Source organism: Delphinapterus leucas, chromosome 10, assembly GCF_059928025.1.
Source record: "Delphinapterus leucas isolate spDelLeu-1000000601 "Yukka" chromosome 10, BTC_Dleu_Yukka2, whole genome shotgun sequence".
In the NCBI taxonomy this organism is placed as follows: Eukaryota; Metazoa; Chordata; class Mammalia; order Artiodactyla; family Monodontidae; genus Delphinapterus; species Delphinapterus leucas.
In genome coordinates this window covers 5,177,951-5,203,910 of record NC_143138.1, presented here as the reverse complement: position 1 = coordinate 5,203,910, position 25,960 = coordinate 5,177,951, and the positions used below count along the sequence as shown (strand labels likewise).

Below are 25,960 nucleotides of genomic sequence, written 5' to 3'. Positions count from 1 at the left end.
CTGAGAACTGCTTCCCACAGAATGAGTTGCTAATAGAAAAGCAGCATGATATACATAAAGAAAACAATGAGAAGGACATTTCTTGGCTAACAGAAACTAGACCATGACCCCCTGTCCCAGCAGTAACCGTCTGACCATCTGAACTCACTGCTGGGAACACCTGGATGGACTCCATGACCCAGGACCAAAGTCCTTACACGCCCAACTTCCTACCCGGCCATAAACATTAATAAAGCCATTTAAAAAAAATTTTTATTGGAGTATAGTTGACTTACAATGTTGTGTTAGTTTCTACTGTACAGCAAATTGATTCAGTTATACATATATCCACTTTTTTTTAGACTCTTTTCCCATATAAGCCATTACAGAGTATTGAGTAGAGTTCCCTGTGCTATACAGCAGGTCCTTATTAGTTATCTATTTTATATAGCATGTAATAAAGCCATTTTTAAGAAATGGCACTGATTAAACTATCCTGGCTTGTATATGGGGTTTTTGTTTTTTCTTTTCTTTTTAAAGGCACGATTTATTTACTAAGTGCCTTAGTTTCACCTGGTATCTGAAATCAGAAAACTAACATGGAAGCATCAGGCATCCCAAGAATTGCTCACTTCTTTTCCTGTGCTAATGCAGCCATTGATCTCTGATATGATTCCTCTCGTCAACATCTTGAACAATATCATTCGTGTTCTGGGATCCAACACCTAAAAAGAAATGCAAGAAATACAAAGTTCAGAGAGTACCAAATATTTCTCACTGAAGCGCTAGACAAGAGACTGAAGAGCAAAGGCACTATGCAATCCTGCTCGACTAAAGAAGAGTCACTATTGCGGTGCTTTTGTTCACTCTCATTTTTAGTGAATAAAATGTGAGGTGAGACCAAAGGAACCAAAGAGACAAGAAACCAGCAAGTTCACTCAGTCGTGCAATCAAAGGCTACCAAGTCCAAGAGAAGCTGAAACTGACTCTAGACCAATGTTAGCTAACAGAAATACAATCAAACCAGAAGAAATTGTCTTTTCCAGTCCTCGGTAAACAGGTGAAATTAATCTGAATAGATTTTATCTAACCCAATACATCTGAAACATTATCATTTCAATATGTAATCAATATAAAAAGTTATTAGGGAGAGATTTAACCCTCTGTTTTTTACACAAACCCTTCAAAACCTGGTGTGCGTGTGCATTTCTAGCACGTTGCAAGTCATGCTAGCCGCACCACACAAGCTCCGTGGCGGCTGCACTGGATAAGAAGCTTTAAAGAGGCAACCAGCATCCTACAGCTCACAAGTCAAATCAGCCACAGCCTGTTTTTCTATAGCCTGAAAGCTGAAAATGGTTTTTAATTTTAAAAATATTTATTAAAGGGACTTCCCTGGTGGCACAGTGGTTAAGAATCCGCTTACCAATGCAGGGGACACAGTTCAAGCCCTGGTCTGGGAAGATCCCACATCTAAACCCGGGAGCCACAACTACTGAGCCCGCGTGCCACAGCTACTGAAGCCCTGGCGCCTGGAGCCTGTGCTCCACAACAAAGAGAAGCCCCTGCAATGAAGAGTGGTCCCTGCTCGCCGCAACTAGAGAAAGCCCACGCGCAGCAACGAAGACCCAACGCAGCCAAAAATAAATAAGTAAAAAAAAAAAAATTTATTAAAAAAATTGTAGCCCACAATGCCTAAAGTATTTATTATTTAGCCCTTTCAAGAAAGAGTTCACAGACCCCTGCTAGAGATGAGTAGATCAGGGAAAGGCTCTCCTTCAAAGTCAAAGCAGTCAATCTTGAGTACAAAGGACCCTCAAATTCTCTTTAACAAACGGAAGGCAACGAATTTAAAGCCTGAGGCTGTTCACACAGGAAACTAAGGCAGCTGCACATTTACATGCAATTCCCAGGGCCTGCGCCAGCAGCTCCTTGGGCGCAGGCAGCCCTCCAGCTCCAGGCAGGGGACAGTGAAAGTGGCCAGAACTAACTATAGTTCAGGGCCTACCCTTCAACGAGGTGGCTGTGGACGCACAAGAAACCTAAGGTTAACAGAAACAAAACAACCTTGTAAGACTGGAGGACTAACAGCAAACTACAACCACGGCAACTAGAGCAGAATGAGAGGAAAGTGCGTAAAGAGGCAGTAGCTGCCGCTGCTCCTCTGCGCGCAGGTAGACAGAGGGCATGTAAGCTGGGTGAGCGGGAGTCTGTGCAGAGACCTGGGCTTCTGCAAGATCGCTGGGGAGCCAGGGGAGAGGCCCAGGAAGGAGCAATGGGCCCAAAGAGCTGAAAACAAAATAGGGGAAGAGACACAGGAGAGGCAAGTCAACTTACAAATATAGATTTTTAAAAGACAGTTTAAGGCTCAAGATACACACTCTTGTTCAAAATTAATTTCCCAAGAGAAAAAGGATTTCAGGGTCTTTGAAAATGAAAGCTGCCTCATCTCTCTGAGTTGGACCACACTTTGTTCTCAGTCACAAAATACACAAAATAAATAAATCAGAGGAAAACAAAGACACAGATCCCAGACCTGACCTGCTCCTGCCAGACTGAGGGTGGAATTCTTCATTTGCACAAATGGGTTGGAGCTCAGGCTGGGTGTGACTCCCTTGGGATGGAGGTGGAGAGAATGCGTGCTTGTGTCTTAAACCAAGAACCTGTAGGGCAAAGAGGCTACCATTCGAAACGTGTTTGTGCATATATGTACGGGTCGGGGAGCGTGGTAGGCAGCAGCAGCAACGTTCTGACCTCTTTTATCACGCTCTTCACAACCAAAATCTGGGCCAATCCTAATACCCAATTACAACCCTCTACCTGTGGGAAAATCAGGGGCTGATTTTTCCCCATTCGTGAATAAAGAATAAAACAAGCATAACTTCTAAACCAAGTAAGGGATTCTAATTGAAAATCTGAAGGCATTATCTGTCTACCCCCCTCTCTCTCACACACACACGCTTTGTGGGTGATACCTGACTCACCACCTGGAAAGGCTCACAAAATCCCTGCAGACCTTGTTTAAGACAAAAGAAAAGATTTCTGGTCTTATAGTCAATTCTGCTTCCCCCCAGAAGATGAAAGCATTGCGTGCTGGCTTCACAGGGCCACAGAAGGGTGGCATGATTCTAATTTATCTATTAATAGTCCTATTAGAAATAAAGCAAAATGTAGCTCTCTAAACTCAAAGAAGGAGCAATTTTACATAGAAGCAGTTCTAGGTGACATTAGCCTTAAGCAAGAAGAATGAAAGCAAATTACAACTCAAAGACAGAAGAAATGCTACTTTAAAATAAGAGCTTGCAACACATTTCAACTGTACCTGTTCTACAGTTGCTCTGTCCGACTTATCTTTGATGCGATACCTAAGGCAGAACCAAAAGAACAGAAGTGACATTCAAAATTCAGAGAAGCCAAAATCAAAAGTTTCTAAATGTACATCGTTCCATGAAATTCCTAAGCAGGTAGTTCCTTCAATAACACGCTTCACGACCTCATCATAGTTTCATCACTTTGTGAAACTTCATTTCCCCTTAATAAGCAATTCAGTTCCCTAGGGGCAAAAGGAGCATATCTGCAGTAAGAAAAAAAAAAACGCCATCCATGTTTCAGAAGCATTAAATAAGTAGAGCAGTGGGATAAACTGAACTATGTCAGAAAAAAGAAAACATCAAGTCTAACTACTGTCCTTAGACCTTTAATGATTATATTAGTATAGAATTAAAGTCATATACAAGGCTTTCTCTTCAGAGTCCTTTTCAACAAAGACACAAGTTTTTATCATTTCAGGACAGTTACTGCATTAAAACGCAGGCTCTGATGGCTTCGGCTCACACTAAGTGACTCAATTCACAGACTAACCTAAACTATTAACAAAGATTGAAACAGACACTTGAATGAAATAAGAAATGCTGTTTCTCAAAAAGCCGGTATCCCTTGGGCATAACAATAAACTAGAAGAAAACTGGTTAAGTTCAGTTCTAACACTGCCATTTATATGACCTTAGTGTCACTTTCTATAATATATTGTTAATGCCTTAGAGCCATTAGCAATAGGAGGTTAGCCAGATCTTAAACATTTGGCTTTGGGAACAGAGTTGTAAATGAAAACTGTTCTCTGTTGTATCACTATTTAGTTTTAAATCTGCCCTTACATTTTTAAAAATATTCCACGGAAGGGAACAATTCTTAATAAGTTCTAAAAAGGGAACATTTTTATACTCTAACATTCTAGTTCAAACTGTAATGTACAAACACTGTTCCCCTCCTGAGAGCACATTTGTGAATTTCACAAGATTATAGTTTTAGCACAGATTTCTTAAGAAAACTCATTTAATATTTTCAACCTACAAAGGCACAGGATACCCTCATTTAAACTTAAAAAAATAAAAAAAAAAAGAATTGGTTCAGGTACACAAGGGAACATCCTTTGCAAAAGAATTATGACAAAGATGCTACTACTTTGTCTAGAATTAGTTCCTACCAGCCAGGTTTTGTTTTATTTATTTATTTATTTTATATACTTGAAATATTACTTACATATCTGCTTCCTTTTGTCTAAACTTTCCCGTGACTTTGTTTATGACAGAATCAGTAACGTTTAGTTTTTCTAAAAAAAAAACAAAAAAACCCCACAACATAAACAACATGTAAGACAAAAGTTTCTGACTAGCATACTTTCCGCCTTCTCCATTTTCTAAATATTTTATTATACATAGTATCTATTGTAGTAATGAAAAAAGTGTTTAATGTTTTTCAGGGCAAGCGCTAAGTTGTGCTTCCTTACTATCAAGAGTTGTCACTTTCATCACCACAGCCGTCATTTCTGAGCCATAAAAATCTAGATCCAGAAATCTCTCAAAACTACTTTACCTGCGTATGTTGAAGTTCAGACATTTTTTTAATGTTTTGTACGACTAACATAATATAACTGCCTGTATTCCAGGTTAATTCTAAAAATGTCAGTTTCATTTCAAATTACGGGCCTATGATAGGCAACGATGAGATATGAGAGATGCTGTACCAGGTCTGTAATAGTCAGCGTCTACGAGAGAAAGATGACCCTGCATTTCCCAAGTGGCTTCAAATCCACATTCTGATTCCTTGCTTTCAACATCTCACTAAATGATTAATGCCACACAGAAAGTTTCGCGTAAAACAAAACGCAGTTATACCTAGCGTTTTCAACACCCTACCACGAGATAATCTTACGACAAAATCGAATACAAAACAGACAATAACTTGAATGGGTATCTGTAACTTCGTATTTCTACAACGGGAGAGAAAACACAACTAAAAATGTATACGTTAAAGTCTTTCCTTGAAGCCATGTTTTTAAATGACTAAGTTTCTAAGTTTCTCTAAGCATTGGTATTTAGTCAGTAACACAGAACATATCCATTGCCTAATCTAATAAAATGTTATAACACTTTGTGGTTTTTGAAGAATTTTCTCATAGCCCAGCGAGGAAATGTATCTTAAAAACTCACCTAGATTAATTTTGTTCTCAAATTTCCGTAAGACCTTGTCTGATGGAGTAGACATTTTGGCTGAATTGCAACTGGGAGTCTGTCGATTTGCCTGGAAGAAATGAGTTCCAGAGACTAAAGCTCTAATTATAAGTACAAGCCTAAGGTTCATAACGTTTTCTCCCTTAGTATTAATTAGTTAATTAATTAATTTATGGCTGCGCTGGGTCTTCGTTGCTGCGTGGCGGCTTTCTCTAGTTGCGGTGAGCAGGGCTACTCTTCGTTGCAGTGCGTGGACTCATTGCGGTGGCTTCTCTTGTTGCGGAGCACAGGCTCTAGGCACACAGGCTTCAGTAGTTGTGGCACGTGAGCTCAGTAGTTGTGGCTTGCGGGCTCTAGAGCACAGGCTCAGTAGTTGTGGCGCATGGGCATGTGGGATTGCTCTGAGGCATGTGGGATCTTCCCTGACCAGGGATCAAACCCAGATCCCCTGCATTGGCAGATGGATTCTTAACCACTGCGCCACCAAGGAAGTCCCATAGTTAACTATTAAAGTATCGATACTTAGGGGAGTACCATAAGGCAAGGGAAGGATCAATCAAATTTGCCCAAGAAGTTTTTTAAAAAGGCATTTGAGGGTTTCCCTGGTGGCACAGTGGTTAAGAATCCACCTGTCAATGCAGGAGAGACAAGGGTTCGGGCCCTGGTCCAGGAAGATCCCACATGCCGCGGAGCAACTCAGCCTGTGCGCCACAACTACTGAGCCTGCGCTCTAGAGCCTACGAGCCACAACCACTGAAGTCCGTGCGCCTAGAGCCCGTGCTCTGCAATGAGAAGCCACAGAAATAAGCCTGCACACCACAACGAAGAGTAGCCCCCGCTCGCCGCAACTAGAGAAAAGACCGCGTGCAGCAACGAAGACCCAATGCAGCCAAAAATAAATAAAGTAAATAAAAAAATAAATTTATTTTTTTTAAAAAGGCATTTGAAATAGGACAAAGTCACTGGCTAAAATAAAGTCTATATAATCTGCATTTTTGCTTTTGTTTCTAACCTCTCTACAACATATTTTTCATTATTATAAATAACAAATTAAAATTAAATGCATTTTTCTAATTTGACTGGTTTCTAGATTTAAAATGTGAGAATGTTCATTTACCCCCAAGTGTATAATAAAGAGCTAAGACCAACGTTAAACTGGTTCCAGGAATTTCATTTTGGGCTTAGCGTCTCAAGAGAGGGAAAGATTAAGTACAAGGCTTAGCACTTAGACTGGTGCAATGCACAAACTGAAGTAATGGGAAAAAAAGGGAAGAGAGGGGAGACAATATCCAGAACCTGTAAATAAGAGAAGAGAGATTAAAAGGGCCTGTCATTGGGCTTCCCTGGTGGCGCAGTGGTTGAGAGTCCGCCTGCCGATGCAGGGGACACGGGTTCGTGCCCCGGTCCGGGAAGATCCCGCATGCCGCGGAGCGGCTGGGCCCGTGAGCCATGGCCGCTGAGCCTGCGCATCCGGAGCCTGTGCTCCGCAACGGGAGAGGCCACAACAGTGAGAGGCCCGCGTACCGCAAAAAAAAAAAAAAAAAAAAAAAAAGAAGACATAAGCAAACAATGCAAAGATGTACAGGATGGTTCATCAGATACCTGCAGGTTACTCCCTCCACCTGAGGCTGAGCACCTGACCAGTTTTCCAAATCCATCATCGTAGTCCCAGTCATCATCGTCGTCATAATCCTCCTCTTCCTCCCTTTCCATCTCACCTTCACCCATCTTCTCATCCACGTTATTCTGAAGGTCTTCAAACAGAATATCACCTTCCTCTTTGACAGTCTTCAAGTCAATGTTTTCACTGGAAATAACAATGTTTTGGCATGTTTACACATACTCTAATTGGACTTGCATATGTATTTATTTATGATATAGTAGGCTACATCTATACCAATAAATCTAAAAGGTTCCCTTACAACATCTCCCAATAAACTCAAACCTAACACCAAGTTCTCCTGTTTCTCAGGTTTCTGTTCCAGCTGTTCACTTATTCTCCAGGTCCTACCATGGAAGAAGTACATAAGGTGGTTAAATCCACCCCTGCCTTAATGAAGTTAGAATTTATATTATTATCTTCTCTGCTGAATGAACTAACTCTGAGGTGTACACCAGACCTGAACTTCAGGAAAACCATTCACAGAGCTGCTTTAAGAGGGGGTGGGGGAAACTTTCTGACCAAACTTGGGAATAAGTCTAAAGCCTTATTTCAAGCCTTACCTTGAACTCAATTATCATTCTGCAACAAAAGGAGCCGTATCAAGACTTGTGTTACACAAAGAACTTCAAATCACCCTTGCTCATGAAGGGAAGGACGGTGAAGAGAAGCAGCACAAATGAGAGAAGAAAGCTGGGTATAATTAAAGAGGAGAAGCGGAGACTGTCAAACCCAGAGAACTGGCCCAGAGTAAAGGGAGCACAACTAACAGGGTCTTTTTATGCCACGTGAGAATTCAGACGAGTGTTACTGTATCTTCTTAGTTTTTCAAGAGAAGCCAGATCTCTGGGTTTTTGTGTAAAATCTCCCACTTACCTGGTATATTCAATTTGAACAAACCACGGGGCACACCAAACACAACATGTCTGCAGGTCAGATTCCAGAGGCAGTACCACCAGTTTTGAGCCCTCAGGTGGAGAACGAGTACAGAAACCACATAAAACACACGATGATATGCCCTACCAGATTAAACACGGTCAGACAGTGGTTTAAGTAAATTCAGATGATCGATCCTGACTCATTAACCAGCCATGGCTTAGAGGGCTCCAAATCTCCACGGATATGGGTGGGAAGAGAACAAATAATCAGTAAACCCCTGTTGTTGACTAGGATTTCATAAACACAATCCGTAAGTCGATCCTTCAATTGCCAATAACCCAGAGTGGCATGATAAAGCTATACCTTCATTTGTGCCACGGCTTACCCACCTCGGCTGGACAATCCCTTGTTGAGGGCGGTTGTCCTGTGCCTCAAGGATGTTCAGCAGCATCTCTGGTCCCTGCCTTCCAGACGCCACCAGCGCACACCCCCCACCCCCCGCCCCGCCAGCTATGACAAACAAAAATGTCTCCAGAGTCCCAGGAGTGGGCAAAATCCACCGGTTTCTATCTTCACAATGTCTAGTGTATACTCATGACCGTTAACTACTCACCAGCCACACTGGCTGTGTTTCTTCTTCCCACTTAACTTAGTTCCTAAGGCCTTCTGTACGCTCATCTGAAAACGTGGTTCTGGATGCCCTTCTCATTTCTCTGGCTAAATCCTACGTATTCTTCCAGTATTGACCTACTATCTTTGCTCAGGAAAGTCTGCCCTGTTCTTTACCCACTTCTCCTTTGTACTACTTACCCAAATCTAATACAAATAATTTGTCTAATTATTCAATATGCTTCCCCTGGTAGAGTGCAAGTTCTGTGTCATTCAGGGGAGTATTTACCAATGTATCACGATCAACTAACGAGATCTGACAGGGCCTCCCTGGTGGCGCAGTGGTTGAGAATCTGCCTGCTAATGCAGGGGACACAGGTTCGAGCCCTGGTCTGGGAGGATTCCACATGCCGCGGAGCAACTAGGCCCATGAGCCACAAGTACTGAGCCTGCGCGTCTGGAGCCTGTGCTCCCCAGCAAGAGAGGCCACGATAGTGAGAGGTCCGTGCACCACGATGAAGAGTGGCCCCCACTTGCCACAATTAGAGAAAGCCCTCGCACAGAAACGAAGACCCAACATTGCAAAAATAAATAAATTAATAACAATAATAAAAAAAGAATAAGGTCTTTGAATGCAGAGAATGTGCTTTAAAAAAAAAAGAGAGATCTGACGCACAGAAAGTGACCAACCTATATTTACTGAAATTAATAAAATCTATGTGTAGTGAATCCTTACTATAAAGTAAAAACCATTTTCTTGGAATTCCAAAATGAACTCTATGTTTCATTTTGCTCTCAGGTAGGAGTTATCCTTAATTCCTTTTGCCTCTCACTTCACATCTAACCTACCATTACACCCTGTCCCTTCGCCCTCCAAAACATCCCTAGCTTGATCCCATCATCTCTGAACTCAATTACCTGAAGTACTTTTGAACTGTGTCTACCTTTGCCCTCCAAAACCATCTCCTCCAGAGCAGAATGATTCCTTTAAATCATACATCAGGTGATGTCACTGCCCTGCTAAAAGCCCTCCTGTGGCTTTCTATAAGACCTAGAATAATATCTCAAAACCTTACCATCACTTGTAACGCTCTTCATGCTCTGGCCCCTTCTCACTTCTGTATCATTACCAACCAATCTCCTCAACTACAAGCACTGTGCTCTAGGCACAATGGCTTCTAGATCTTCCTTTCACAGCCAAAAGGGATCCCACCGTAGGGCCTCTGCACCTGCTGTCCCCTGTCCTGAATTGCTGTTCCCGCTGCTCTTCCTGAGTCCTTTAGATCTGGACTATTTATTTATTCATTCACTCATTTTGGCTGCACCGGGTCTTGGTTGCTGCACGAGGGATCTTTGTTGCTGCGCACAGGATCGTTAGTTGCAGCATGCGGGATCTAGTTCCCTGACCAGGGATCCAACCCAGGTCCCCTGCATTGGGAGCTCGGAGTCTTAACCGCTGGACCACAAAGTTAAGTCCCCAGATTTGGACTTAGCCCTTCCCTTACAACTAAGCCACTACTTAGGTCTATCAACTGATTTTAATTGTTTGCATGGTAAATATGTCATCTGGGTTTTTAAAAAAAATATATCTCTATGTACCTAATGGTGTGCCCTCCCTCCCAAGTAGAAGGCAGAACTCAATGGCAGCAGGGCCTTGGTTTGTCTTGTTCATCGCTATCTTTAGCGCCGAGGACAGAAATAGGCACACGATAGGTGCTCCAATATTTTTTGAACGCTAAATGTAGTTAAAGCGCAAACACCTGTTACCCAATCGCTCTCTCCAACTCTGCCTTTCAGCGATGCTAACAATCTGGGAACCCCGGACTCCCCGGACAGACAAGCGGCTTTCATTAAATCTGCCGGCACCTGAACAGAAAGACCTGGCTGGGATGGAGAAGGCAGCAAAAGGCTGTGAAAAGAGGCCCCGAGTGATGAATTACCAGTCTCCCTCCAAACCACAAACAAGCGTCAACTCCCCAAAGGGACCGCGGCGGCGGAAGAGAGAGCACCGTGCGCACAGCGTCGGTGTACTCACGGCTGCCTACCTGTCCGAGGAGTCAGCGTCGTCAAACTGCCCCGGAACCACCCGACTCATCAGCAGCCGCCGGTAGTCCATGACGGAAGCGCGCCGAGCCTCAGCGCCACCGGCGGCCGCTCGCCCTGCGCCGGGGCAGGAACGGCACAGGGACAGTTTTATCCGCCGATCCAACGGCCTCTGCGCGTGACGTCCGCCTAGCAAACCGCTCAGAAGCCCCCGCGCCCAAAGCGCGCGCCACGTGCGGGGGATGGAATTCCAAGCCTAGCAACCGAGCCACCCGGACAGGAAGCCCCGCCCCGAACGGAATTCGTCTTCCCACCGGAAGCCCCGCCCCCGCGCCGGGCTGAGCGCCGGAAGCTCGCGTCCCGGAGGACGCGAGAGGGAATCGAGGTATGTGGGAGGTTCGTGTATCCCGTCGTTCCCCGCCGAGGCTGGGCTGACTGTTCCTTCCGGAGCTTTTCGAGTCTGCTCCCCGCTTTGTGTCCTCCCTTGGAAGGAGTCGTCAGCTAGCCCGGGGCTGCTGGACGTGAGGGTCTCACACCGTGTAACCTCCCAGCTCTGCGCATGGAAACTTCGAGAGGGTCAGAGAGCGCCGGAGCCGGGCGGGCGCGGCCGGGCCGACGTCACACTGGGACGTTCCAGCGCTGCCGCATCCCCGCTGCGAGGTGTGAAAAGCCGTGCGTGGGCAAGGTTGAAAGCGTTCTTCCCCCTCTCTCGTTACCCAGTGCGGAGGGAGGCCGCCCGAAATCCTTACTGTGGAGCTGAGCAACTATGGTCCCTGGAAGTGAGCACACTTGTGCGACCTGAAAAGTTTGTTGCGTTGTTGTGAGGTGAAAATAAGACAGTTGCTTTTCAGAAGTTTAAAATTTGACATACGACTGAAAATTTAAGGAAAAAAAAATTTGAGAATTTTTGCCAGTACCCCCAGTGACACCTCTTTTAACACCCATTCTAAAACAGCTTAGGAGTGTCTCTGGAATATCTGTCCAAACATTGGAACAAGTTTTTCGTTGTTGTTGTTTTTAAGTCTAGCCTAAATCGGGTCAGGACAGAATGAAAGATGAAAAAAGGAAGCCTAACTTAAAAAAAAAAAAAGGAAATTGGTAGATTATGCCATATGAACAAAGTTGTAAGAGTGTTATAATTGGGAGTTATAGGTTTGCAAACAAAAAATTTTGAAGGAATAAGGCCCTGGCGATTTTTTTGTATTTGGAAAACAAAAGAAGGATGTTTCAGATCCCCTTCACCACAGCCCAGGCAGTATTTATGTATTTGGAAGACAGAGGAAAAGGCGAGCATAAAGTCTGGCCTCTCACCAATCCTGCCCAGCTGGCTTGGCTCCCTGACTTTTTTTATATTGATCCTTAAGCAAACGATGACAGGTTTGAAAAAAAAATTAAACCTCGGTGAATTACTTATTAATTTGGTAACTCAATAAAATACTCCAGGGGAGTGGTTAAGTGACTGCAGATTGAAAAGTTTTAATAGAAATAAATCATTTAAGTGCAGGATTTATTCGATATATTCTCTGAACAACACTGGTTGGTTTGCTGTAGGGGATATTGAAAAACTGTAAATGGGCTCCTCCTGAGGTCTGCATAGTGTGTGAGTGCAGACACTAACACCCTTGAAAGAATGGTGAAGACTAAAACAGTCAATGAATAGGTGCTGACTTGTGAGATGGAAGTTTAGACTAAAGACGTTGTAGGAATTTAAAAACTGGGTGAATAGGTAGATAGGAAAGTTTTAGGAGGGAGAAGCACTAACCAGGGCAGACTACTGAGATGGTAAGGAGCATGATCTATTTGCAGGGAAGGAAGCCTGATCTGACTTGAGCAGAGGAGGACTGGGGAGGTAATGTGGGTTCAGGCTATGGAAGACCTAGGAAGTCAAGCAGAAGAATCTGGACTCTGTGTTTGGACCTGTTTTCTACTCCCATCCCCTGATGGACCTGAGGAGGTCATGAGAATATGGACCAGTATGATGCCGTAGGGAGGGAAAGAAAGCATGTGTTATGAAGAACGTTTTTTAAAGGAGAGTTGGACAGGACTTGGTAACTGAGTAGCTCATGGGTGATGAGGTAGAAGGATGCCAAAGATGTCTCCTGGTTTTCAAACCCAGGTGCCTGAGAGAATAAGTGTGGCATAGGGAAGGGAGGGAAAACTGATGTTCAGTGTTGGATTTGACTTGATAATGAGGTATTAGAATAGAAAGTATCAGGTAAGTAGAAATACAGTGTTTTGTGGACCCTAATAGGTCTCTGATAATATTTTGTAAATATCTTTTGATTAATTGAGAGATCCCTTCACCTTCTGGGTCCCAAACCTTTTAGGGAATCACTGGATGGTAGCCACACATACTGACTTCTTTTTGTCCAAATTAGTATTTACTACCATGTAAAGTTACCATGACTTTGTAACATACTCAGACTAATTTTATATTTTTCCAATGACTTCACAAATGATATTTTAAAATTTAGGGTAGTGAACTTTGTTGCCTTCTTAATATGAGGAGGGAAACGGAAAACAGCTTTTTGTTTGTATATCTTTGTTGCCGTGTGCGGGCTTTCTCTAGTTGTGGCAAGCTGGGGCTACTCTTCGTTGCGGTGCGCACACTTCTCATTGCGGTGGCTTCTCTTGTTGCGGAGCATGGGCTCTAGGCACGGGCTTAGTAGTTGTGGCACATGGGCTCAGTAGTTGTGGCTTGCAGGCTCTAGAGCTCAGGCTCAGTAGTTTTGGCACGTGGGCTTAGTTGCTCTGCGGCATGTGGGATCTTCCCGGACCAGGGTTCAAACCTGTGTCTCCTGCATTGGCAGGTGGATTCTTAACCACTGCGCCACCAGGGAACCCCCCAAAATTCTTAAATTAGTGTACAAGGATATGTGTATAAAGATGTTTACTGCAGTGCTGTTTTTAATAGCAAAATTAGAAACAAATATCTAACAGAAAGGGAATAAAGTGTAATCCTTTAGAATGAACTAGATCTACATGTATTTACATGGCTAAGTCTGAAAAGCAAAAATTTAAGTGAAATAGACATTTATATGGATATATATAAAATATGTTATTTATATAAAAATTTAAAACAAAATAATGGTGTATATACCCACAATTTGCCCAGGGTGCTGCAGGATATTTTGAAATTTGAAGAAAACAGTGATACTGGACATCTGTTGGACCCCACAAGCTACTAGCTTAAGATAGTTCACTATTTCAGTATAAAAACCATACTATAATCCTTTCTATACTGCCTTGTTTGCAAACATGGGTTTTTGGAGGTTGCTGTGATAGAAAGCAAGTACTTCCTGAAAATCAGTGTGAAGTCGGAAGTGAGGGTTGGATTCCAGCTTAATTCCAAGGTTTGAGACATTGTGCTGTGCTTAGTCGTGTACCCAACTAGCAGGCAAGTTTGGTTGTTTAAGAATGAAATAAAATATTTTTCTCTTTCAGCTTATGTGTATTTTTAAACAGCTACTAAGTTGTTAGGAAAAATAGTTAAGTTGTTTGAGCTCAACTACTTAATAAATGGAACTGTGAAGTATTTCTTTTGGTCTAGGGGTGCTGTGAAAAAATTACAGACTTTAAGGTGTCACAAAATGAGAAAGTCTGTGAACTTGATATGTGTTATTTAGGGTACTTAAATGAGTAGTAAAATTAGAAAAATGTGGATGGGAAGAATTAATACCTACCAGCTTCAGTATAGTAGTTCTCTCGGGGGAGGGGAAAAGGAGGGAATTTAGGTAGAAGGGAAGGGTCATTTATTAATTTTGTAACACTTCTTTCCATTTTGTCTTTATTTGCTTCTGATTTTTTAAAATGTATTAAATCTGGGTAATTTGTCATATTGAGAAACAGTGTAGCATAGCATTTAGAAATAGTATTCTGGAATCCCAGATGCACTGCTTACCAGCTCTGTGACCTTAGGCAAGCGACTTAACATCTCTTATGTTTCAGTTTTCTTATCTGTAAAACAGGGGTAAAAGCAGTACCTAGCTCATGAGATTGTTGTGAGATTAAATGAGTTTATGTGTGTTTGCTATTATACTATGTGCTGTGTGTGTGTATTGTTTTTTGAAACATTTTAAAATTACAGTACAACGAAAGAATTTTGAAAATGCCTTGGAATTTGTTGCAGTGGTATTTGACAAGAATCATATATAACAAGCTTTTTTGTAGCAGTCCCTTGATGACTTTTTCCTCCACGTAGAAAAGTTTTGTTGTATCCGCTAGCACAAGTATACTCAATGAAAAAGGTTGAAATATATATAATTCATAAAAGCCTCCAACAGTTGATTTCATAAATGTAAATGTAACTGTTAAGTCATAAATTTCAGGTCAGCTAATTCTTATTTTCATCTTTCTCTTTCTAATGAGATGTCAACATTGGAAATTACTCACAGAATGTACTAACTCAGCCAGTTGACACCAGCATTTCTTCCTTCAGACAATTTGAACCCCTTTGCAAATTTCATCAGCCAGAAGCATTTAATAATGAAATGGTAACATTTCAAAATCTGACAGAAGGCTTATCTTATACAGAGGAGCCAGAATTCCAACGTCATGTATATAATTATGTAGAAGACACCAATATACAGGAAGATTCATTTAAGGAAGAAAATCCAAAGGGAACTAGCACTTCCACAAATAAAGATCAACTTGTTCTTAAGTGTGTCAGACAGCCTCCTAGAAGGCCACCTCTAATCCACTGCAGTGGAGAGATGCTGAAATTCATGGAAATATCACTGGCTGATAGTACTGCCATGGAATATTCCCTCAACCCTAGTCAACCTCAAGGCTTCTTGTGTGAGGAAAATTTACACAGTGATGTTGAACAAGCACTTTATAAGGAGAATAGCTTTAACCTGCTTGATCTGAGAGTTAATTATAAAACAGAGGAGGTAAGATTTTTAATGGTTAGTACAGCCTGTAGGGTATTAAAGGATGTGTTTTTATAAAACAAACAAAAAACACTGTATGTAATCTGAGATTTTTGTAAGTAGTGCTAAATCATCTGATCAGCATGAGGGACATTGCTTCTCTGGGGAAAATGCCTTCTGAGATCTTACTCAATTTAGAAACAATTTTTTCTAATAAAATCAAGTACATACTTGGGGATTAGTTCTACCAAATGATAATTTCTTTGAGGGTCAGGGCTCTGTCTTACTTATCCTTTTATGCACCCTAGCATCTGCATGATGCCTTGAATATACTAAGCTTTTATATTTGGTGAATCATATTGATTGGAACTCAGAGTTTACACTAAGGAAAAGGTTAGAAGAGGAAGAAGCACCGAGGTATTAATTAAATTATTTGACAAGAAAAGTTTATGGTTTTTCTATCATGTGGGATTTCTACTGACAAGCAAAAAATGTTTATCTTTCTGCAAAAGTGAAAACATTAATTTGTCTTTGAATTGTTGATTCTGGGTATGTAGTATCCTAGGAGCACTGAAGATGCCAACAGTATAAAGTCTATGTACGCTCTGAATAAAAAAATAAAAAACTTAAGAATTTGTGTGGGCAAGTAGATAACAATCCAAGAATAGCATAACCAATGCCTTACCATTGTGAGTTTGGTGAGAAGGCTATGGCTGTTATGTATCATTTACAAGTATAAGCAGGTTTTTTGTTCATTTATTTGGAAGGAGCATTTACAAGAGAACTTTATTTACCTGTTTTGAGTTCTGCCTATTTCCCATTGCATTTAGCCATTCAGTCAGTCAATAAAAACTTTCAGGCATCTATCATGTCCTAGGCCCTGTGCTATGTGTTGGTTATAAAATGGCTGAAAAAGAAAACCAAAGCCAAAAGGATGTGGGTTTTGTCCTCATGAAAAGAACACCCTAGTAGAGGAGATAGACTTAAATAATCACATAAGTAAATGTAAACTTTCAACTGTGGTAAGTGCTGTGAATAAAAGCTACACATAAATTGTATATAATGTTATATAAAATTACATATAAACTTGCAACTATGATAGGTGCTGTGACTAAAAGTAAGATGGGAGTCTTCCTGTCCTGGTCGGGGAGTTTGGGTAGGGCTTCCCTGAAGTGTAGTGGTAATTGAGCTCAGCTCTGAAGGATGAGTGGGAGTAGTTAGGTAACAATGGGTGGGAGAGCATTCCATGCAGAAGTAACAACAAGTGCAAAAACCCTGTGGCTGCAGGGAGCATGGTACCTTCATTCATGGATCTGAAGGAAGCTTAATGTTGCTGGGTTGGAGGGAGAAGAGGGATGTTGTTGATGAGGATGGAAAGGTAACATGGATTAGATATCAAGGTCAATATCAGGACCTTGTAGGCCTCAGTAAGGATAGTTGTTTTTATCTCAGAACAATGAAAAAAACACTAAATATAAGGTTCCAGTATCCCTAAATTCTAGAAAGTTATTTAGCCCACCTCTTCAGAGATCTTTTACTGGGTTGTTACGTCATGTTCATTTCAGTGTTTTCTTACTACAACTTACTGTCCTTTTTTAAACCCCCCAAACTGTATTGTAGGCAGAAAGTCAATCATGAGGTATGTTTGTCTGACTTTCTCATGTTCACAGGAGTCATAGCATAGTGAGGTAATCGTTTAATGAGGAATAAAAAAGTCTTTATTCAAAAGAGGCCTCACAAGAGAGTGTCGTCCACATCATGGTGGATGGAGCCCTTCAATCTACAACTAGTAAAACATCCACAGCTCAACAAACATGCATCTGCTGAACATACCAGGGTGCTGGAGAATTCCACGCAGCTGTACATCTAAAGGAGGGTGGACTGGAATGCATAGAGGAGGCAGAACTGGGGGAACAGTGGAGGTGGTGCCTGCAGTCCTGGTCCCCCAGCCATGGTGGCTGAGCCCACGGCCTCAGAGAACCCAGTAGCAGCAGGAGAGGCGGCACACGTGACTCAAGCCTCCTGGCCACAGTAGCACTAGCCAACCATAGGTGACTAGGCAGCAGTGGCAGTGGGGCCCACAACCTCATCTCTCCAGCTGCAGAGGCACCCATAACTCTGCCCCCCCAAATCCAGCCCGCAATGGCAGCACCCACGAACTTGACACCACCAGGCACAACAGGGTGCCTGTGATCCCCACTGTCTTCCCCTCCCCCCATGTTGGCAGAGCCTGCGACTCAGGGGATCTTGGATGTGGCAGAAGCACCCACCACCGTCCCAGTGCCCCAGCAGCACCAGCAGCAACAAGGCACCAACCACCCTAGAGGCACAAGCAGCAATAGCAAGGGCACCTGTCAGAGGCCCTGGAGGGTGGAAAGGGCCAGCTCTCAAATGTAACCAGAGGTAGCACAGGTAAGAGAAACCAAAAACTTGTGTTATGTATGCCACCTGCTGGAAAACGAAAGACCTCTAATTGCTAACCTATTGAATCATTAGAATCAAGAGAGGGAAAAAACACTTTATCTAAAGAAGAAAGGTATTTGCTACTTCAGATGCACTGGCAGAGGAGCAACTCATCAAGCACCAAGGAAGAGAAGAGCCACAGTAACACTGTATCACAAAAAGAAAATGATAATTCTCCAGAAACCAAACTTAGAGTCATGGAATATTGAGATCTAACTGATAGAGAATTCAAAATAGCTGTCATAAAGAAACCCAAGGAGCTATGAGAAAATCAGGCAGTTCAATGAGCTAAGGAATCAAATTAATTAACAGAAGGAATATTTTACCAAAATATTGAAACTCTAAAAAAGAATCAAACAAATTCTGGAGCTGAAGGACTTAATAAACAAGATGAAGAATGCATTAGAAAGCCTTGGAAATAGAGCAGACCCTATGGAAGACAGGATTAGCGAGCTTGAGGATAGAAATCGAGAAATGATACAGGTAGAAAAGGAGAGTTAGTCTTTAAAAAATAAGGAAATTCTATGAGAGCTATACAACTCTTAGGAGGGACAACAGTAGGGTAATGGGTTATCCCAGAAGAAGAAGAGTTGAAGAAGGGAGCAGGGAGTTTACCTAAAGAAAGAATAGCTGAGTGACTTCCCTGATGGTTCAGTGGTTAAGATTCTGACCTTCCACTGCAGGGGGCATGGGTTTGATTCCTGCTCAGGGAACTAAGATCCCACATGCTGTTCAGGGCGGTCAAAAAATAAATTAAAAAACATATATATACCCGTGGGCCTTTTCCCTTTGGGAAAAGGCACAGGGGGAGAAAGATGGCGGCTACACAGGTACTTAATTACTGTTCTTTAAAGTAAACTCCAGTGTTTTGTGCATGCTTCTGTATATAAGGTATCTGTCACAATAAAACAAAACTAAGTGGAAAAAAATAAGATGATGTCTTCAAGTGAATAGGAAGTTCAAAGAACACTTCAAGTTAATTTTCTTTACCTGGCTTAATTTTCTTGGAGATAAAGATTTTTCATTTTTCAAAATATTAATCATGACCAAATTGTGAGGACAACAGAGATTTATAATTGGAGCATGACTCTTTGAATTTTTGCTCATTTTAATTCTAAAATTAACTGTTATAAAGAGCCCTGTTGGAATAAAGATTTTTTCAGAAAAAAATAAATAAAAATAAAGATTACTGAAACCAACAGCATATCAGGGATGTAAAAAGATTAAGGTTTAAAAAATAATAATAATAGCTGAGAATTTTCCAAGCCTGAGGAAGGAACTGTACATACAAATCCATGAAGCCAAGAGAACATCTAATCACCTCATTGCAGAAAGGTCTTCTCTAAGACACATTATATTAAAACTGTCAAAAGTCAATGACAAAGAGGTACTAAATACAATGTGATACCCTGGATTGGATCTTGGAACAGAAAAAGGACATTAGTGGGAAAACTGGTAAAATCTAGAGTTTAGTTAATAGCAATGCATTTGTGTTGTTTTGTTTTAATTTTAACAATGTGCCATGGTATGTAAGATGTTAACATTAAGGGAAACTAATAAAAATTTTATCAAAAATGCAAAAAAAATAGTCAATGGCAAAGAATTTTAAAGGCAACTAGGGAAAAAAGGATGGTTACCTACAAAGGAACCCCCATTAGGCTATCAGCAGATTTTTCAGCTGAAACTCTATAGGCCACGAGGGAGTGGAATAACATTCTCAAAATACTGAAAGATTAAAAACTGTCAGCCAAAAATACTTTATCCAGCAAAGTTATTATTCACATATGAAGGAGAAATAAAGGCTTTCTCAGACAAAAGCTGAAGGAGTTCATCAACACTAGACGTGCTTTACAAGAGATGTTGAAAGGGGCTCTTATGCCAAAAACAAAAAGGAAAAGTACACAAAATTTCGAGTAAGGTGATAAATAGAATCAGAAAATTGCAACTCTATGTTAGAATAGATTGTTAACACTGTAATATAGCAGAAATATCAAGGGAGAAAAAAATAACGATACCTACTTCAATTTGGTAACAGACTCACAACATAAATAGGGATAATTTGAGACAAAAACAAGAGGGGAAGAGGAAAAGGACAGAACCTGTATAGGCAAATGAAGATAAGATGCTATCAGCAGAAAAAAGACTGTCTTATCTATGAGATGTTTTATACAAACCTCATGGTAACCACAAAACATAAATCCAGAGCAAATACATGAGACATAAAAAAGAGAAACATCATAGAAAACCACCAAAAAAAAATAGCAGACAGAAACACGAAAAAGAAACAGTGGAGATAGAGAGCAATCAGAAAACAAAAGATAAAATGGCAGTACTAAGTCCTCATCTGTCAATAATCATCCTAAAAGTAAATGGATTTAATTCACCAATCAAAAGACATAGAGTGTTTGGATGGATTAAAAGACAAGAACCTCCCCCCCAAAAAATATATATATGAAAAACAAGACCCAACTATATACTCCCTCCAGGAGACTCACCTCAGCTTTAAAGATAAACATAGGCTCAAAATGAAGGGATGGAAGCTGATACTCCAAGCAAATGGGAGCTAAAAGAAAGTGTATCTATATTCATATCTGACAATAGACTCCAAGCCAAAAAAGGTAACAAGAGACAAAGATGGACATATAAAAATAATAAAGGGGACAATTCATGAAGAAGATGTAACATTTATTCATAGGTATGCACCTAACATAGGAGCACCAAAATATATAAAGCAATTATTAATGGACCTAAGGGAGAAATTGACAGCAACACAATAATAGTAGGGGACTTTAACACCCACTTACACCAATGGATAGATCATCCAGACAGAAAGTCAACAAAGAAACATCAGCCTTAAATGAAACATTAGACCAGATGTATTTGATAAATTTGTACAGAACATGCTGTCTAAATGCAACAGAGTACACATTCTCAAGTGCACATGAAGTTTTCTCAAGGATACACCATATGTTGGTACAAAGAAAGTCTCAATAAATGGAAGAAGATTGAAATCATATCGAGCACAATGGTATAAAACTAGGAATCAACTAGGAGAAGAAAGCTGGAAAAATCACAGATAATGTTCATGACTGAACAACATGCTATGAACAACTATTGGGTCAATGAAAAAATCAATGGAGAAATAAAAAGTTACCTGAAGACAAATGAAGATAAAAATACTGCATATAGGGATGCAGCTCTTAAAAGAAGTTTATAGCAATGCAGGCCTACCTCAAGACAAAAGAAAAATCTCAGGGAATTCCCTGGCGGTCCAGTGTTTAGGACTCCATGCTTTAATTGCAGAGGGCATGGGTTTGATCTCGGGTTCAATCTCTGGTTCGGGAACTAAGATCCAACAAGCTGCATGGTGCAGCCAAAAAAAGAAAGAAAAAAAAAAGCCCTCAAACAATCCAAACTTACACGTAAAGGAAAAAGAAAAAGAAGAACAAACAAAGCCCAAAGTCAGTAGAAGGAAAAAGTAAAGATCAGAGTGGAAGTAAATGAAATAGACTAAAAAGACAATGGAAAAGATCAATGAAACTAAGAGCTGGTTCTTTGAAAAGATAAACAAAATTGACAAACCTTTAGCTAGACTCACTAAGAAAAAAAGAGAGAGCACTCTGCTAAATAAAATCAGAAACAAAAGAGACTATTAACAGCAGATATCACAGAAATACAAATGATTATAAGAGAATACTAAGAACAGCTATACATCAGCAACCTAGGAGACACGGACAAATTCTTAGAATCATACAACCTTCGAAGACGAATCAAGAAGAAATAGAAGGACTTCCCTGGTGGTACAGTGGTTGGGAGTCCGCCTGCCAATGCAGGGGACATGGGTTTGATCCCTGGTCTGGGAGGGTCCCACATGCTGTGGAGCATCTATTAGCCTGCACTCTGGAGCCCGCGATTCACAACTGCTGAGCCTGCATGCCACAACTACTGAAGCCCGCACACCTAGAGCCCAAGCTACACAACAGGAGAAGCCACTGCAGTGAGGGGCCCGCACACCGCAGCAAAGAGTGGCCCCTGCTCGCCGCCCCTAGAGAAAGCCTGTGTGCAGCAACGAAGACCCAATCCAGCCAAAAAATAAATTAATAAAAATAAATAAATTTTTAAAAAAGGAACTAGAAAATCCGAATAGACAAATCACTAGTAAAGAGATTGAAACAGTAATCAAAACCTTCCCCCCCAAAAAAAGTTCAGGACCAGGTGGCTTCACTGATATATTCTATTAAACATTCAAAGAAGATTTGATACCTATTCTTCTCAAACTCTTCAAAAAACTTGAAGAGGAGAGAACATTTCCTAACTCAATCTATGAGGCCAACATTACTCTGATAACAAAGTCAGACAAAGACAACACACAGAAAAAGAAATTGCAAGCCAATATTTTTGATGAACATAGATGCAAAAATCCTCAACAAAATATTAGCAAACCAAATACAACAATACAGGAAAAGAATCATACACCATGATCAAGTGGGATTTATTCCAGGGATGCAAGGACGGTTCATCATCTGCAAATCAATCAACGTGATACATCACATTAGCAAAATGGAGGATAAAAACTGTATGATCATCTCAATAGATGCAGACAAGCATTTAACAACATTCAACCCCCATTTATGATAAAAACTCTCAATAAAATTACTATAGAAGGAACATACCTCAATATAATAAAAGCTATATAAACCCACAGCTAACATCATACTCAAATTTGAAAACCTGAAAGCTATCCCCCTAAAATCAGGAACAAGATGAGAATGCCCACTCTTGCCACTCTTATTCAACATAGTATTGGAAATCCTAGCCAGAGCAATTAGGCAAGAAAAAGAAATGAAAAGCATTCAAATTGGAAAGGAAGAAGTAAAACTCTCACTATTTGCAAATTACATGATTTTATAGATAGAAAATTCTAAAGACTTCACAAAGAAACCTGTCAAATAATAAATGAATACAGTTACAGGGTACAAAATCAACATACAAAAATCTGTGGTGTACCTATATATGCTAACAATCAGCTAACAGAAAGGGAAATTAAGAAAATCTCACTTACAATTGCAACAAAAAGATTAACTACCTAGGAATAAATTTAACCAAGGAGGTGAAAGATCTGTACACTGAAAACTATGACATTGTTGAAAGAGACTGAAGAAGACATAAATGGAAAGATACTCCATGCTAATAGATCAGAAAAATTAACATTTACCTAGAACAATCTACATATTCAATGCCTATTATTCAGTCCCTATCAAATATGCAGTCCCTATTAAATCCCAAGGATATTTATACAGAAATAGGTCAAACAATTCTAAAATTTATGTGGAATCTCAAAAGACCCCAAAGAACCAAAGCAATCCTAAGAAAAAAGAACAAAGATAGAGGTATCACACTCCCAGATTTCAAACTATATTACAAAGCTATAGTAATCAAAACAGCATGATATTGGCAGAAAAATAGTTACATAGATCAATGGAACAGAATCCAGAGCCCAGAAATAAACCCACACATGTATGGACAATTAATTTATAACAAAGGAGTGAAGAATGTACAATAGAGAAACAATAATCTCTTCAATAAATGGTGTTGGGGCTTCCCTGGTGGCACAGTGGTTGAGAGTCCACCTGCCAATGCAGGGGACACGGGTTCATGCCCCGGTCCGGGAAGATCCCACATGCCGCAGAGTGGCTGGGCCAGTGAGCCGTGGCCACTGAGCCTGTGCGTCCGGAGCCTGTGCTCCACAATGGGAGAGGCCACAACAGTGAGAGGCCTGCATACCGCAAAAAAATAAAAATAAATGGTGTTGGGAAAACTGAATAGCCACATGCAAAAAAAAAAAAAAAAAAGAAAAGAAAAAAAGAAACCACTATGTCACACCATACACAAAACTCAAAATGCATTAAAGACTTGAATGTTAGACCTGAAACCATAAAACTTGTAGAACAAATCATAGGCAGTATACTCCTTGACATTGGCCTTAGCAACATCTTTCTGGATATGTGTCCTCAGGCAAGGGAAACAAAAGCAAAAACAAACAAATGGGACCTCATCAAACTAAAAAGCTTTTGCACAGTGAAGGAAACTATCCACAAAATACAAAGACAACCTGACGAATGGGAGAAGATATTTGCAAATCATATATCCAATAAGGGGTTAATATGCAAAATATATACAGAGCTCATACAACTCAACAACAAAAAAATCCAATTAAAAAATGGGCAGAGAAGCTGAATAGACATTTTTCCAAAGAAGACGTGCAGGTGGCCAACAGGCACATGAAAATATGCTCAACATTGTTAATTGTTAGAGAAATGCAAATCAAAACCACAACAAGGTTATCACCTAACACCAGTCAGAATGGCCATCATCAAAAAGTCTACAGATAATAAATGCTGGAGAGATATGGCCCAGCAATCCCACCACTGGGCATATACCCAGAGAAAACCATAATTCAAAAAGACACATGCACCCCAATGGTCATTGCAGCACTATTTACAATAGCAAGGTCATGGAAGCAACCTAAATGCCCATCAACAGACGAATGGATAAAGAAGATATGGTACATAGATACAATGGAATATTACTCAGCCATAAAAAGGAACGAAACTGGGTCATTTGTAGAGACGTGGATGGATCTAGAGACTGTCATACAGAGTGAAGTAAGTCAGAAAGAGAAAAACAAATATCGTATATTAATGCATATATGTGGAACCTAGAAAAATGGTACAGGTGAACCGGTTTGCAGGGCAGAAATTGAGACACAGATGTAGAGAGCAAACATATGGACACCAAGGGGGAAAGTGGTGGGGGTGGTGGGATGAACTGGGTGATTGGGATTGACGTGTATACACTGATGTGCATAAAATGGATGACTAATAAGAACCTGCTGTACAAAAAAATAAATTCAAAAATTCAAAAAACAAATGCTGGAGAGGATGTGGAGAAAAGGGAACCCTCCTATACTTTGGTGGGAATGTAAATTGGTGCAGCCACTATGGAAAACAGTATGAAGATTCCTCAAAAATAAAGAATAAAACTACCATACGGTCCAGCTAGTCCACTTCTGGGTATTTACCCAAAGAATACGAAAACACTAATTTGAAAAGATACATGCACCCCTATGTTCATCACAGCATTATTTACAATAACCAAGATATGGAAGCAACCTAAGTGCCTGTGAATGGATGAATGGATAAAGAGAATGTTTTATATGTTTACAATAGAATACTACTGTCATATAAACAAGATGAAATCTTGCCATGTGCAGCAACATGGATGGGTGGATCTTGAGGGTGTTATGCTAAGTGAAGTAAGTCAGATGGGGAAAGACAAATATATGATTTCACTCATACATGGAAAAAACTCAAAATAAATGAACAGAATAAGTGAAATGGGTAAAGGGGATGAACTGTATGGTGATGAATGGAAACTAAATATTTGGTGGTGAGTATGCTGTAGGGTATACAGAAGTAGAAATATAATGTTGTACACATGAAACTTACATAATGTTATAAACCAGTGTTACCTCAATAGAAAATAAACTTTTAAAAAAGACTTTGCAGACTAAGGTGATGGACAAATCTGTTTTAATTCATTTGAAGTCAAAGAAAGTTATATGTATTCAGAAAAGTTTGTGTCATAGAAAATGGTGAGAGTACCCAAGTTTAATTTTTCCTCTGTAAAAGTAAGTGTAATACATATCTCTATCATATACCTACTGTTTGTGCTCTGCTGTGCTATTAGGTGCTGTACATACATTCAGCAATTAATACTTAAGTATTTTTGTTAATTAGACATCAGTATTGGAAGTAGATGTTGTCATTGTTATTTCAGAACAGAGAATACCAAACTAGGGATCTTGGATTCAAGGCCAGACCTCAAAGCTCATGACCTTTCTACTCTTTCATACTTATTTTATTTACTATAATTTACAGATTGCA

The 25,960-nt window shown here is 40.5% G+C and overlaps 3 protein-coding genes across 6 annotated transcripts in view; 2 read left to right on the top strand and 1 right to left on the bottom strand.

Annotated features, from left to right (window-relative positions):
- Positions 1–10,975, bottom strand: part of RIOK1 (RIO kinase 1) — a 32,117-nt gene extending 21,142 nt beyond the window's left edge. Inside the window, exons 1-6 of one of the 4 annotated variants that reach the window (XM_022586611.3) lie at positions 10,683–10,975; positions 7,092–7,296; positions 5,469–5,559; positions 4,519–4,588; positions 3,302–3,344; positions 612–704 (exon numbers count right to left, since the gene is read on the bottom strand). In XM_022586611.3, coding sequence (XP_022442319.1) covers positions 612–704; positions 3,302–3,344; positions 4,519–4,588; positions 5,469–5,559; positions 7,092–7,296; positions 10,683–10,753 — 573 coding nt within the window. In that variant the 5' untranslated portion in view covers positions 10,754–10,975. Of the gene's footprint in view, positions 1–611; positions 705–3,301; positions 3,345–4,518; positions 4,589–5,468; positions 5,560–7,091 lie in introns of all 4 variants that reach the window. The other 3 variants (XM_022586610.3, XM_089918268.1, XM_089918269.1) reach the window with 3 other exon arrangements.
- A 9-nt stretch (positions 10,976–10,984) lies between these two features.
- The window catches only part of LOC111181340 (cancer-associated gene 1 protein homolog), a 43,516-nt gene continuing 28,540 nt past the window's right edge, over positions 10,985–25,960 (top strand). Inside the window, exon 1 of the mRNA XM_089918271.1 lies at positions 10,985–11,065. The gene's annotated coding sequence lies outside the window, so the exon portion shown is untranslated. The remainder of the gene's footprint in view (positions 11,066–25,960) is intronic.
- On the top strand, positions 11,240–25,945 carry LOC149748124 (cancer-associated gene 1 protein-like). Its single transcript, XM_089918168.1, has 2 exons — positions 11,240–11,360; positions 15,049–25,945. Exons 1-2 carry the CDS (start codon positions 11,240–11,242, stop codon positions 15,627–15,629), a joined length of 702 nt encoding a protein of 233 aa, XP_089774294.1. The 3' UTR covers positions 15,630–25,945.

What these genes read in the sequence shown, in the direction of transcription:
- LOC149748124 (XM_089918168.1), top strand. Translation starts at nt 11,240, where the DNA reads ATGGAAACTTCGAGAGGGTCAGAGAGCGCCGGAGCCGGGCGGGCGCGG. An exon ending in GTGTGAAAAGCCGTGCGTGG is followed by an intron (nt 11,361 to 15,048) that starts GCAAGGTTGAAA and finishes CTTTCTAATGAG; the next exon opens with ATGTCAACATTGGAAATTAC.